The sequence below is a fragment of the Rana temporaria genome, chromosome 1 (assembly GCF_905171775.1).
Source record: "Rana temporaria chromosome 1, aRanTem1.1, whole genome shotgun sequence".
In the NCBI taxonomy this organism is placed as follows: Eukaryota; Metazoa; Chordata; class Amphibia; order Anura; family Ranidae; genus Rana; species Rana temporaria.
Genome location: NC_053489.1, coordinates 559551081 through 559566661, shown reverse-complemented (window position 1 = coordinate 559566661; position 15581 = coordinate 559551081). Strand labels below are relative to the sequence as shown.

Here is a 15581-nt window from a genome sequence, read left to right as displayed (position 1 = left end):
TTAATTATATCTGTTTTTTTTCTTGCAGTGCTATGTCCATTCCTTATACCTCTATTGGACAAACTGAATTTCTGCTTCCTTCCTTTAAGTGTTCTCAACTTTTATCAAGATGCCATTAAAAGTATCAAGAAAGACAGGCAGAAGGGTATTAATTTGGTAAGTAAACTTGAAGTAGTTTTACTTAGGTTGTTTTATAAAATTTTGCAGTCAGGTAATTTTTCTCCTTCATTGATGTGTGCTAATGAGACTGCACTGATGGGCACTAATAGGCAGCACTGGTGAGGAGACACTTTTGGGCACTGATGAGGCGGCACTGATATGCGGCACTGATGAGTAACCGGCCAGTGTGAAAGAGGACATCTGGAATGCTGATAACAAACAAGTGTGTTCACATTGTGATAAGCTGTGGTTGGACACAGCTGATCACATGGTAAAGGGCCGCTGTTATTGGCCCTTTACTCCAAACTGTGATCAACTGTGCCCAAAGGACACAGAGTGTTCCAGATGCACGGCGCAGCGGGGGTTATAGTACTGGAAAGATATCAATAGATGCCCTCCCAGAACTGGACGACTGTGCTGTAGTCGGCTGTAGCACCGTCAGCAATCTGTTATTTAGCTGGGGGAGAAGGGGGCCTTTTTAAGATGTGAACAAATTAAAGCGGAGGTTCACCCATGGAGAACACATTTTCCCCATAGCTGGATGCTCGTTTTGTCTAGGGGAATCGGCTATTTGTTTTAAAATATGATCCGTACTTACCCGTTTACAAGATGCATCTTCTCCGTCGCTTCCGGGTATGGGCTGCGGGACTGGGCGTTCCTTCTTGATTGACAGTCTTCCCGAGAGGTTTCCGACGGTCGCATCCATCGCGTCACGATTTTCCGAAAGAAGCCGAACGTCGGTGCGCAGGCGCAGTATAGAGCCGCACCGACGTTCGGCTTCTTTTGGCTACTAGTGACGCGATGGATGCGACCGTCGGAAGCCTCTCGGAAGACTGTCAATCAAGAAGGAACGCCCGCTCCCGAAGACCCATACCCGGAAGCGACGGAGAAGATGCATCTCGAAAACGGGTAAGTACGGATCATATTTTAAAACAAATAGCCGATTCCCCTAGACAAAACGAGCATCCAGCTATGGGGAAAAGAGAAAAAAAAATACAAATGGGTGAACTCCCGCTTTAAGTTGGCTGTATGCATCACTGGTTTTTTTTTTTAAAGAACAATAGTAGAAGAACAAGGATGCAGTTTGGTATTTATCTTCTATTTCACAGTGATTTTTTTCTGAATATTTAAAAATTATTATGTTTGCTAATACTTCCATTAGTGATTGCTGTCTGCATATCTGTACACGTTCAAAATAAATTAGATACAGCTATTGCATTCTCAAAAGAGTCTTATGGGAAAATGTTGGAATCTCTTGAAAGACATACTAGTGAAGTTGATGGCCTTTGTAGGTCATAAAAAAGGTATGCTCATAGGAGTAACATACATATGTATTTAGGATGGGAGTTTTTTTTATTGTTTGTCAACAGACAGGCATTTGCACCCACTTCCGGCCATGCAGTCTCCAGGCAGACTGCGGGCAGAACGTCAGTTCTCGTCCCCCCCCATTGTGTTCTGGGAACACTCGGCTCCCAGAACACAGCGGCAGCCAGTCAGACGGCGCAGCGCGACTCGTGCATGCGCCGTAGGGAACCGGGCAGTGAAGCCGGAAGCGCTTCACTTCCTGGTTCCCTCACCGAGGATGGCGGTGGGGCAGCAGATTGGGGAGCGATCGCTCGTCCTCTGCTGCGGATAGCGCTGGACTCCAGGAGAGGTAAGTGTGCCGATATTAAAAGTCAGCAGCTGCAGTATTTGTAGCTGCTGGCTTTTAATATTTTTTTTTTTCAGTGGACATCCGCTTTAAGTCAAATTTGTTTGTAAGTCGGAACAGCTACGCTGGAAAGAGCGGTGATCTGCAGGCTTCACTAGGCCGAACCAGGCTGCGGCCGCAAAGGGCGGTTTTAGCGGTCCGGCAGGCCTGTGGATGGGCAGGCAGGATGATGAGGGGGGCCCCTTAACTTGCAGCCAGGCCAGGAACGGCTCACTCCAGAACGGCACAGGCCAGGAAGATGGCAGCCGCCGCGGGTGTGCGGGATCGCCACAATGCAGGCACAGGACACAGCAGGGTATGGAGAGGAACAGGCAGGCAGGTAATTAGGTTGTTTTTCAGCGTTTATGTGCATGGATGGCTAAGGATGGAGTGCAGGATTCTTGGAACTCCTCACTAACACCCCGTTTGTAAGTAGGAGTCGTTCGCAACTCGGATGTTCGTAACTCGGGGACCCCCTGTACTGCTCTCAGCATTACAGAGGTACATATTTTCACAAATGATTCTCAAATCAGTAACCTTATTTATATTTGGGTGATCCTTAAATTGCTGTTCTTCAAGTCATAAAATAACTTTTCTGTGCATGTGATATATATATCAGCTCACTATTATCTTGTTTTCTTTTGTATAGGACCGGGTGGATTTTCTGCAACTCCTGGTTGATTCTCAGACCAAAGATAAGACATCATCAGAAGAGGAGAATCATGGTTACAAAGGTAAAACAAATTATATAAGCTTTTGAGAACTAGAAGCACCACAGACTGCATATTACTATGGAGTTAACTATACATTTTCTGCAACAGAAATGCAATTTTCATTGGATAGAAGTTCTTCACAACAAATCTAGTTGAGGAACATCCAACAACTGCAATTATGCATTAAACTTAAAAAAAAAGTGATATAATAAGATCAATGGCTATACTTGTGTATAAAAAGTTGAAAGTGTTTGTAGTTGCAGTGATCTTGGTTCTAGTTGTTTCCTGGCACAGAGTATTTTAATAGCAAAGAACAGCTATGAGATGGAATGAAGTGCCGTTTTTGCAGCGAGACAAACTCTAGCATCCACTTCCCAGCCTGATACCAACAGTCCCGATTTTTCAGGAACAATCCTGATTTTGGGACCCTTGTCCCGATCGGGGCTCGCCCTGATTAAGATTCCGGAATTTTGCTTTTGTCCCGGGAATCAGGACTGTTTTTGGTAAAGACCGCAGCGGTCTACATAAAGGTCTTTTTGTGTTCAGTGGAGAGAGGAGGGGCCTCCGATCCATGCAGATAATTGGCTTCTCTCTTCAGTGTACAAGTAGACAATTCTCTTGTACACTGTAGCCAATTGGCTGCACTGATCAGAGACCCCTCCCCTCTCCACTGAACACACAGGGGAACAGGAAATCATGGAGCTACCGCCAAACCTCCGCCCGTGTGTCCAACGAGCGGGGACACTAACGTAAGGACTGGGGACACTGATGTAAGGACTGGGCTCTGCTGAGCACACTGATACAATTACTGAGCTCTGCTGGGGACACTGATGCAGGGACTGGGTTCTGCTGGGGACACTTATGTAAGGACTGGGCTCTGCTGGGGACACTTATGTAAGGACTGGGCTCTGCTGGGGACACTGGTGTAAAGACTGGGCTCTGCTGGGGACACTGATGTAAGGACTGGGCTCTGCTGGGGACACTGGTGTTAAGACTGGGCTCTGCTGGGGACACTGGTGTAAGAACTGGGCTCTGCTGGGGACACTGGTGTAAGGACTGGGCTCTGCTGGGGACACTGATGTAAGGACTGGGCTCTGCTGGGGACTCTGATGTAAGGACTGGGCTCTGCTGGGGACACTGATGTAAGGAGGGGCTCCACTGGGGGCACCAGATGTAAGGAGGGGTTCCGCTGGGGGCACCTATGTAAGGACAGACTATACTGGGGGCACCTGATGTAAGGGTGACTCCACTGGAGGCACCTAATCTAAGGACGGACCCCGCTGGGGGCACCTGATGTACGGACGGGCTCCACTGGGGGCACCTGTTGTAAGGAGGGGCTCTGCTGGGGACACCTGATATAAGATGGGGCTTTACTGGCGGCACGTGATGTAAGGAGGGACTCTGCTGGGGGCACCTGATGTAAGGAGAGGTTCCGCTGGGGGCACCTAATGTAAGGAGGGACTCTGCTGGGAATGCCTGATGGCACACAGCGGGCACGAAGTGAGAGTAAATCTATGTTAATTAAGGGAATCCCTTGGGGACCCCCAGGTCACTAGAACTAGTGTCCCCATTGTAAGAACGAACAGAAGCATGTATTTTCACCTGGAAAACTGCTGTACAATTATTTATGAATAGACCCCTAAATGTCAGGAGACGTTTATATAAAGATGGGAAGTATGGAGCAGATAAATGAATAGACCTCCTAGCAATGTTATTACCAGGCTGCAGCTAGGGGGAGCTCTAATGATTAGAGTGTGACCACAGCAGAGTGATCCCATCTAGCTCACATTAACCCTTTCTCTGCCATAGCTGGTTTTCCATTATTTTTGCACACATGGTAAAATGCAGATTTTGGGCCTGAAGATTAGATAAAACCCCCAAACATATATTTCCTGAAAGCAGAGGCCCTGGAGAATAAAATGGTGGTAATTATTAAGGTGTTCCTTGTACACAAATGTCCGGGTTTATTTTCTCCTTTCCCCATTTTCTATGGTGTGATCATTTCTACAATACTTTGTTACAATAATGTAACACGTTGTGTATTGTATTGTACACAAATTAATAATGACTCCGCCTCCACATTCCAGACACGTAATTTTCACGTCAGTTAGGTTGCAGGTACAAGGGGGTTTCAGAACAACCTTTGCTGTAGGTCTACAGAAGCAGATCATCGCAGGTGCCAAATGCACAATTTTTACTCTTTACCTTCTACTTCCTTTGCATCAACATGTAAACTGAAAAGTGTCAAGTCCTCCTTGTATCTGCAGTTACAATGTAATATTGCATCTATGATTCCGGATAAAACTGTTCTTTTTTTCATAGAACTGACTGACACTGAGATCATGGCCCAGGGACTTATCTTCATCATGGCAGGCTATGATACAACTAGCAATACCCTTATGTTCATGGCCTACCTCCTCGCAACACACCCTGATGTCCAAACTAAGCTGCAAGAGGAAATTGAGACCCATTTACCCAACAAGGTAAACCATAAAGCTTTATTTTTATTTTTATTTTTTTAAATACACTAAAGTATGTGTTCCAAAGAAAAGACACAGCATTACATCCTGTGTTTTAAAAAATAACTAATAATTATATAAAATAGAGATCAGACATATTGTAATGTCTATGGGCCAGATTCACAGAGGAGATACGACGGCAAATTTCCGTGAATCTGGCCCAATGTGCAGATTTTTGCCTCTAGTGGTTTAGGACAGATTACTCTACTAAACGACGACTTGTCAGCAACTCTGTAAATGGTTTCTTAGATACGATAATCAATTATCTATAGTTAAGCTAGCCATAGGTGGATCTAAATTTGGCTGGTTCAGCAGGGACCAGCCAAGTTTCGAATCATGTTTGGCCATCCCCGTTTGACAGAAGTTGACTGTTAGATCAACTTTTGTTGAAAAGGAATGTTGGAAAACTTTTGTCGATCTGCTGCAGCCACTGATTAGTGTATTCTGACAGTGGAAGAGTACCGCTGACAGAATCCAAGGTCTCAGCAGGGAGAATTCCTCTATCCTCCTCTTATGTGGATGGAGGAATACATTTTTTTTGTTTAAATCAGCCCTCTGGCTGATTGAAAAAAATTAGGCATCTATGGCCAGTTTTAAGCTTGCCATACACTGTATGAATTTTGGCTGATTCCAAATTTTGCTTAGTGGGTGGCCCTATTGGCTGCCTCCTGCCTGTCATCCCTTGATTAAAAAAATCGCAGGGGCCTAGTGGAAAATTGTCAGGCAATCAGATGCAGTCTCGGTTTGTGCATTTTAACAGCCAGCAGGACCGAGCATCAAAATACAAAAGGCACTGCAAGAGATTTATCCCTCTGCATGCTGGGGGCTGAATGAATAAAAAAAACTATCAGTGTATAGACAGCTTTAGGGAGACTACTGTTTTCAGCCTCAGCAGATGGATGGATTTCAATAGATTTGCACTGACAGAAGAAAAGTATATCGTGACCATCATGTAGCTCTCCTATAGAAGTAGAGTCTAAAAGTCGCAAAGAACGCTGAGAAATGCAGCTTAACATGTAATTTGTGTAATAATTGATGTGTACGCGAGACTTCAGTGCAACTGCACAAACATGGGAGTCAATGAACAAACGTGCACAGAGCTAGGAATTTAAAAGGTTTCAATTATTATATTGTTAAACAAATTTGAATGCAGTTCTACTATATTCACATTATGTTTTTATTAGCATTCTTTAGTTCAACTTTAAGCTGATATATAGCTAATACTATTTTGGAATTAATGTCCTGGCACATTAAGAATGTTTTTTTTTTTACACAGGCTCCTCCCACCTATGAAGCTCTGCTGCAGATGGAATATTTGGACATGGTGATTTATGAAACTCTGCGACTGTACCCTGCAGCTGGGAGACTTGAAAGAGTTTGTAAGAAAACAACAGAGATCAATGGAGTAACCATCCCAGAGGGAGTTGTGACTGTGATCCCAGCTTATGTTTTACACCGGGACCCTTCACTGTGGGCTGAACCAGAGGAGTTCCGACCTGAAAGGTAACTGATTTTTGCTACATATACTGGAACTGAAAGGTTTTCTTTAAAGCCTATGTAGCAGTATCCCCGTAGGGCAGTGGTTCTCAACCTTTTCAGTGCCGTGACCCCTTGATAAAATTTCCCAAGTTGTGGGGACCCCTAACAGTAAAATTATTTTTGTATCGTGTGTTGTCAGCACCCAAGGCAAGACAAGTAATGTGTGCCCCTAACCCACGGACATTTAGCGCTCCGAGTCCCTTCCACTCATACAGTATTAAAACCCCTTATGGTACATTTTGGGATGTACCACTCTTTCTCTTGGTTCTTCTTTCTTTCCCTTTAATCTCTCTCTATCCTAATTTCTTGTTTTTCTTTCCCCCCATCCCTCTTTCTAGGGGGGGGGGGGGCAGGGAGGAATCGGATGAGTGGCAGTGCTGGCGGGGGGGGTGGGAACAGTGACAGTGCCGGTGGGAGTTTTGTTCAGCCAACTTAGGTGCTCTTGATCAAGGTCAGCTGCTGATCGGAGAACTGTAGTGGGGACTTTTAATGGCAACTATAATCGCAGGTAGTGTTAATCACTTTGTCTCTGACTTTGTGGTGTTTTGTAGCAGTGACACCTATGCCAAAATCAGTAGATAGGGTCTCCTCCAGCCCCTCCCACTTCACATTCCTCACCAGTCAGCTGACCTCTAGTCTCTGCCCCCCAGACATGATGTAAACTGAATGTAAAGAAGCTGAGCGGGTGGCCGCGGGCTCTAGGAACAGCCCAGCTGGGCGGCCGCAAAAAAGGATGGGAGAGCAGTGCGGGCTACAGGAACAGCCCAGGATTTGGTGACCCCTGGCAAATTGTAATTTGACCCCCGAAGGGGTCCCGACCCCCAGGTTGAGAACCACTGCCGTAGGGGCTTCTGAGAATGGTGGTTTGTCTGTCACCGTGTCCAGCTCTGCATTCACTCTCAGGCACTCTGAGATATAAAGCAGTCAGTGAACTTTGATTTTTTTTTGTTTTATTGAAGAGTATAACTTGGATGGGAATGGGAGCTATGGGATGCCCAGCATGGATAAATAGAAACAGCAATTGGTTTTGGGACAACTATGTACACTGTTGTGGAACGTTATAAGCTTTCAAACAAGGGTATACAGAACTGTATACTGTAATAAATAAATGTTATGTAATGCTGTGTTAAACAATGCACTACACTAACACACTATACTGGCACTACACTATACCAGTGGCGACTGGTGCTCAAATTTTTTGGGGGCGAGCAAGCAAACTGAAAAAAAAAAAACATCAATTGCAGCCATTGTGCCCATTAAACACAGACATTGTGCCCATCAAACGCAGCCACTTTGCCATCAAACGCAGCCACTGTACCCATACATTTCCACCACTGTGCCATCAAATGCAGCTACTGTACCCATCAATTGCTGCCAGTGTGCCCATCAATTGCTGCCACTGTGCCCATCAATTGCCGCTATTGTGCCCCATCAATTTCTACCAGTGTGCCCATCAATTGCTGCCACTGTGCCCATCAATTGGCACTAGTGTGCCCCATCAATTGCTGCCACTGTGCCCCATCAATTGCCGCTGCTGTGCCCCATCAATTGCCACTACTGTGCCCCATAAATTGCCGCTACTGTGCCCCATCAATTGCTTCAAGTGTGCCCATCAATTGCTGCTACTGTGCCCCATCAAATGCTGCCAGTGTGCATCCCCCGCCCGGCACTTACCTGTCTCGGGTCACGGCGATGTCCTCCACACTCCAAGTCCGCAATGTCTTCTCCCGTCCTCTTCCCATCCTCTGCTATGGTTGGACGCCTGATAAGCGTCCAATCACAGCGCCCGATACCTCAGTCAATCAGGTGACAGGTAACCAGACCCGAGCACCTGATTGGCTGAGAGGCGGGTCAGTGTTAGGAAAGCGATTTATTTGCTTCCCAAACACAAAACGAAGTAAACAGCGAACGCACAGCATTGCGCCTGCTGTTTACCATTTTGTAAGCCTATTATAACCTATGGCTCTAATCAGGACGCTTATTAGAGCCCACGGCTCTAATCAGGCACTTCCAAAAACACCCCGCCGCTGTAATTCAGATGCCCGGCACCCGACAAGTGGCCGGACACCTGAATAGGGGGTAGTAGCGGTGACCATAGATAGATAGATTCATGCAATGTATGAATCTATCTATGGTGATAGAGATGTGACAGGAGAGAGGGGGCGGCACTCCTGCGCCCTTTATGGACGCACCGCCACTGCACTATACTCACACACTACAGTTATGCGGCGTACACACAACCGTTTTCAATGTCATGGAAAAAACAACGTTTTTCTTGACGTGATTCTTGTCAAGCCTGCCTTGCATACACACGATCTTGAAAAAAAAATGCTCAGCCAGCGAGCGCGGTGACCTACAACGCGTACGACGGCACTATAAAGGGGTAGTTCCATTTGGATGGCGCCACCTTTTGGCCTGCTTTTGCTAATTTCGTGTTAGTAAAAGTTTGGTGAGAAAAGATTTGTGCTTTTCAGTCTTCGTGCTTTTCAGTCTGTTACAGCGTGACGAATGTGCTATCTCCATTACAAACGCGAATTTCTAAATTTTTAATGGCTATTTTTCACGTGGAGAAAAATGCTCTGGAGCCCACACACGGTCGTTTTTAATGACCAATTAAAAAAACGGCATTTTTCTCATCATGAAAAACGGTCGTGTGTACGCGGCATTACACTCTACACTCTTTTTATGTAGGGCTGTGTTAAACAATGCACTAAAACACTATACTAACACTCTACACTCAGTCACAATAAGTGAACACACTAACTCACTAGTAGCAAACTGAGCCCTGCTCTATCTATCTCCACTCCAAGACAAAAGCTTCCTTTGGGAAGTTACCTTTTATAGTGTGGGGTGGGACTATAAGCACTGAGCTGTGATTGGAGAAAGTCATTATCAGGGTTTTGACAGTTCTCTGGTGCTCTAATTGGCAAAGCCTTGCACCTGACCAGCGGTCAGGTGCAAGGCTTTATCCAATAAGGGCCCTAGAATGCACTGTGAAGCTTGCAGTGCATTGTGGGGTACTCGGTGGGCGAACAGCTCATCGAGCGACCCACAAATTTGGGTGTTCACCGAATGGATGAATAGGCGATGTTCGGGCAAAATTTTTGCTCTGCTCAAACCGTTTGGCCAACATTAATCACCAAGCACCAGAGTAGAGCAGACCATAGATGAGTGATTTTTTCGTTCAGCCAGTGGGTGATGTGGATCATTCAGAAGTTGAATTTTTTTTTACATTTAGGGATTTTTATTTTTAGTTGTATCAATTCCATTAACATTAGTACATGGGTCTGTATCTATATGCAAGGCCCCCACCATATTTACAGGGCCACAGAGAGACATTGACAAGGTACTAATTCTTTTTTTTTTAGATTCAGTAAGGAGAATAAAGAAACCCAAGACCCTTATACCTTTCTTCCTTTTGGATCTGGACCCCGCAACTGCATCGGGATGAGATTTGCTATGGTCAACATGAAGTCAGCCATCATTCTGCTCCTACAGAACTTCAGCTTTCGAACCTGCAAGGATACTCCAGTAAGAAATCCTTATCTTTATTATAAAAGTAAATTCTGCCAAGTAAAATTACCATTAGAGGTTTATAATTTACCTAGTTTCAGCCAACAGATCACCTTGGTGTCACTTTTCTGAAACGGTGATACTTACTTGGTAGTGATTTCTATATGGACAACAGCCTTTTAAATCCCTCAGAAGAAATAAGAGATCATGTAATATTAGAATTTACTTTACCTGTTCTGTTAATTCTGCCACTTGTATTACAGATCCCCCTGCAAATTGACACCACAGGGTTCATAAAGACAACAAAACCAGTTATACTCAATCTGGTGCCCAGAGAAGACATAAAGACAGGAAATTAGATCCGGAAGATAACAAAGAATAAATGGCGTAACTCACAATGAACATTTTGGATATCAGCGCAACATATAATACCTTTTTATATTAGATATAATATTGAGATAAAAAACATCCATTAGTCTAGTTTTAAGAGCTCATGTCATTAACTCTTTTTTTCCAGCACCGGACCAACAATATATGTATTGGTTATGGTCTAACAGCTGGTTATTGTGTGCATTGTATTGTCACTTCCCTGGCTACTTTCAGATGTAAACATATTGCCTCATACCAATATAATAAAAAGAAATAAAGAGCACATTACACGAGTTTGAGTGTTGTGTGTTTTTTGGTGGCTATTACAGTGGCTGAATTTGGATTCAGACATTTGTGTTTAGAAATAATAAATTGTGTTGATATTCACTTTAATTATCCAATCAAGCAATTCGTGTACACTTTGAATACTCAATTTGTGGACAAATGAAATAAGTAAACAGGAGTTAGCTAGATGTGAAAACATGATTTGGTAATTGAAGTAAGTATGTACAGAAGTTACAGTGTGAAGATTCTCAGCTTCTCTTGTTTAAAGTGTAAGTTCACCTTTACAGAAAATCTGTAAGGTGAACTTACAGTGGACCCCCTCCCCACCTGGTCCCGCTATACCAGAGACCCGTGATCCCCCACTGTGAGACACTGGGACGTCGCTTTACCGGTATGGGGATTTGAAATCCTCCTGGCTTTCTCTTCTCCAGCGCTAACAGGATGGGCTAGGTGGGTTCTTTTTTTAAATATTTTTTATACATTTTTAGAAAAAGACAAACATAATACATAACAATCAAAAAGTCTTGACATACAGAAAATACAAAACCTTCACATTACAATAAGCATGGTACATAACATTCCTAAGGTATATAAATTATACAGTATTACCATCTCCTATTGATGAACATATAATTCTGAGGTTCCCTCTTCCATACACTCAATTTTTGAGAGGGGTGTGAAGAAAATAGACTTTATTCTGTATTTTCTCATAGGTTCGGTTTTCTTTTAAGAACCCCTGGACCGATCTGGGTGAAATTTGGATATGTTGGCCCTCCAGATCAGGGCTATCAGGGAATATGTAATTGTAGGGATACCTTGTGTGGAAAGGGGTGTTCAAATTTTTGGGAAATTTGTGTGCTCTCTGCCTGGAGATAATTGGTTTATTCCTTAACTGGTCTCAATATCTCCCAGGCAGAGAGAGGGCGGGTGTACTATAAAAGCTTGCTGTGGTTTAATGTCGTCTGCTACTGTCATGTAAATAAACCTTAGTCTGGCTAACAAGACACTGTATTGTGTGAATTTCTATTGATGAAAAATGTGTTTTTTCGAGGCTCGTTAGTACGTGAATACGTGTATATTCCTCAAAACAAGTAAACACAAATGATGAATACATAAATAAATGTAACTCATGTGAAAATAGTCACTATATTTATTTTTCACATTACATAATTTTAAAGCGGCAGCTAGGATCTTTCAGATATTTTCTTCCAGCCAGCGCAATGGTGGGTAGTCAGGAGGGAGCCTTCACCTAGATCACCTATTATTTTCAGTACCCATTGTATGCTGTTGTGGGTGGAGTGTGTCATTGTCCATCTGATTACTGCAAGTATTCTTTTTGGTGTATATAAGAGCTTGCCTTCTCAATAAAGATGTTCTATGCCTGGTACACCCTTCATGAAGTCTTAGCTCATGTTTGGGGGAATATTCTAACCATTGGGAAGAATCATCCTGGAAACTGCATTCATCTCCACTATCCCTCTACCCCCTATGGTAGCGATAATCACTTAAACTCGGTGATTGAGGGATGGGAAGAAGGCCGCAGTACCATAATCACTGCAGGTCTTAACAAGGGGGATGAAAAAAAAATGGAAAACCCCACACATACCACCTACCATAATCCAATCTTTTTATCCCTATAAACCTAAAAGGTTAATAATGAATTACATTTAAATTAAGGGGTGGGTCTATGGAGGATTTCACAGAGGCCTCCCTCCCATCCCTACCCTAATTGCGTGCTCCCCCCCCCCCTCTCATTCCCCAAAATCTACCTATCTCCTCTTTATTTCCCTTCCTTTAAACTCCACTCCCAAGTGCCATCAGTCTAGTTTTATCTACTTTTCTTAACCAATCCTTTATTAACAGGATTTTCTTTAGTTTCCATTGCCTTGGAATTAGGGCTTTCGCTGCATTCAACAAAAACAGAACCACTGCTGCTCTATATTTTTTCCTTAATTCCCCCGTGGTGTGGAAAAAACACTGCCATGGATCTTGCCTGATCTCAACCTCACTTATCTTCTTAATCATTTTCTATATATCTCTCCAAAATTGTTGAATCAGGGGGCAATGCCACCATATATGGGCATGTGTGCCCTCCAACCCGCACTCCCTCCAGCACAGCGGTGATACATCTGGGTTGATCTTATGAAGTTTTGCTGGGACATAATACCATTTAGTTAACAATTTATAATTCATTTATTTTATTCTTGCATCTATTGACGTAGAGTGTACATAATCTATAACTTTACATTTGCTCTGATTTGCATGGTTGCCTAAGTCCCGTGGGGAGAAATCAGCATCCCATATATGTTGGATATCCCATGTCCATTTATCCGCCCCTGGTCCATGAGTTTTTCCTATGGGCTAAGCTCCCTGATAGAACAAAGGGGTTTTGGGAGGGCATCCAAAAAATGCTTGAGTAGCCTATATCTCCAAACATCCCAAGGTGTGACACCATATCCTTCTTGTAAGTCAGATATTGAATAGAAGGCATTCCCATTCAGAACATCTTCTAATATTAAACTGTCCAAAAATGTCCACCTCAAGGATAACTTATTCTCCTTCCCTGGTGGGAAGTAGCTCGTACCCGAAAGGGGCATCAACGGACTGTTGTATTGCCATAGCCTGTTTTTAAACAGGCTATCCCACTCTCTAAAGGTTTCCTTTGTTATTGGAGCTACGTCCCCGGGAAGGTCCCTATATTGCCTTGGTACCCAAATTGTTTGGCCCAGGTATATTCCTCTTTGGTTTTCTTCCAATGATACCCATTTTTTCTGAGAGGTACCATGAATCCAGGCAATTGTCCTCCGTAGCACTGCTGCCTCATGATACCTCTCAAAATCTTGGAGATAATGTCCCCCCCTGGACCTTGGTCTAACCAAAATCCCAATGGCAATGCGAGGATTCCTGTTTTCCATATAAATCTCCTAATCAATATTCTAAGAGTTTTAAAGTAGGCTTTTGGGATGTTTATTGGGAGGGTTTAAAAAACATATAGGACTTTCTGAAGAGTCACTATCTTGATCACATTTATCCTGCCATACCAAGACGGATATCCCCTTAAGTCTTTCTTAATTTTATTTAACAAAAGCAAGTAATTATCCCGGTATAGATCCGCTTCCGAAGTAGACAGAAAAATACCAAGATACTTTAAGCTCTTATGCTTCCAAGCAAAGGGATATAGAGACCTAAGATCTCTACATTCTGCTAGGGGAACAGAGATGTTCAATATCTCCGTCTTCTATTGGTTAATCTTTAAATATGAGATTTCTCCATACTTTTCAAATTCCGCTAGAATATTTGGGAGTGTTTGTCCTGGGTTAGAGACAAATAACATCATATCGTCTGCAAATGCAGAAACCTTATGTTCTTGTCCGGCCACCTCCACACCGCTAATTTCCTGATTTGCCTGTATAATCGCTAGCAAGGGTTCCAGAGATAGGACACAAAGTAAAGGCGAAAGTGGGCATCCCTGGCGTGTACCATTGTAGAGTGCAAAGGTACCTGAAAGGGTCCCATTAACTCGTACCTGAGCTGTTGGTCTGGAGTATAATGCCTCTATCCATTTATACATACATGAACCTACACCAGCATGTCTCAATGTCGCAAGCATATACTCCCAATCCAACCTGTCAAAGGCTTTTCGGCATCTTTTGACAGAAATAATAATGGTTTATTTTTCCTTTTGACTCCGTGGATTAAAAGTAATGGGCCAAATCTTCAAAGGAGATACGCAGGCGGAACTGCTGTTCAGCCTGCGTATCCCTGTGCCTAACTTTGGAAACGATCCTCAAAAGGATTTTTCCAAAGTTAGGCAGAAGATCTGACATCTGTAAGACACTTACACTGTCAGATCTTAGGATGCAGTACCGCATCCGCCGCTGGGGGCATTTCTCATTGAAATGCCGCTTTGCGTATGCAAATGAGGACTTAAGCAGATCCACAAAGCTTTTAAGCATTGTGGTTTCTGCGTAAGTTCCGATTTGCTTGCGCAAAACTAGGGCTGGTTTTACAATGTGTAAATTTAGTACACCATGTAAAATCAGACCTTTTTTTCGATCGCCGCGATTTTGTTTTAAATTTGAATTTTTTTTCCCGGCGCGTATTTTTTTTTTCCCGACGCAACTTTATTGTCCCGTCGCGATCCACAAAGCCCGGCGTAAATTACATTCGCGCGCTGCCCGTCGGGAAAAATGACGTCACACGCATGCGCAGTACGTCCGGCGCGGGAGTGCGCCTAATTTAAATGGGAATCACCCATTTAAACTAGGAACGCCTTGCGACGGACGGAGTTAAGTTGCGCTGCCGCAATTTTCCGGGTAAGTGCTTTGAGAATCGGTACTTAATTTCGGAAAATTGCGGCAGTGTAACTTAACTCCCTAAAGTTAAGTTAAGCAAGATTTTTGAGAATTTGGCCCAATGTTCTTATTATATTGTCCCTTGCTTCCCTCCCAGGGACAAAGCCCACCTTATCTTTTTCTATCCATTTTGACATAAAGGGTTTCAGCCTCTCGGTTAATATACTTGCGTAGATCTTTATATCTTCGTTGATAAAGGATATTGGCCTATAGCTGGCATACAGTGTTGGATCTTTCCCTTCTTTAGCTAGGAGAGTTATATGTGTCCCAAGGGCTTCTTCACGTATTTCCGCACCTCCCCCTATAGAGTTCATATATAACTGAAAGTAGGGAGCTAGAATTCCTAAAAAAAACTATAGTATAGTGAGGTATACCCATCCAGACCTGGGCTTTTGCCTGCTTGAATGTTTTTAATTGCCTTTTCTATTTCCTCTCTTGA

At 43.6% G+C, this 15581-nt stretch overlaps 1 protein-coding gene across 3 annotated transcripts in view; it reads left to right on the top strand.

The window, feature by feature from the left end:
• LOC120921209 (cytochrome P450 3A24) overlaps positions 1–10795 on the top strand; it is an 87399-nt gene extending 76604 nt beyond the window's left edge. For all 3 annotated transcript variants that reach the window (XM_040333944.1, XM_040333952.1, XM_040333970.1), the window contains exons 8-13: positions 29–156; positions 2499–2583; positions 4885–5045; positions 6358–6584; positions 9989–10151; positions 10397–10795. In XM_040333944.1, coding sequence (XP_040189878.1) covers positions 29–156; positions 2499–2583; positions 4885–5045; positions 6358–6584; positions 9989–10151; positions 10397–10492 — 860 coding nt within the window. In that variant the 3' untranslated portion in view covers positions 10493–10795. The remainder of the gene's footprint in view (positions 1–28; positions 157–2498; positions 2584–4884; positions 5046–6357; positions 6585–9988; positions 10152–10396) is intronic.
• The last annotated feature ends 4786 nt before the right edge of the window (positions 10796–15581 follow it).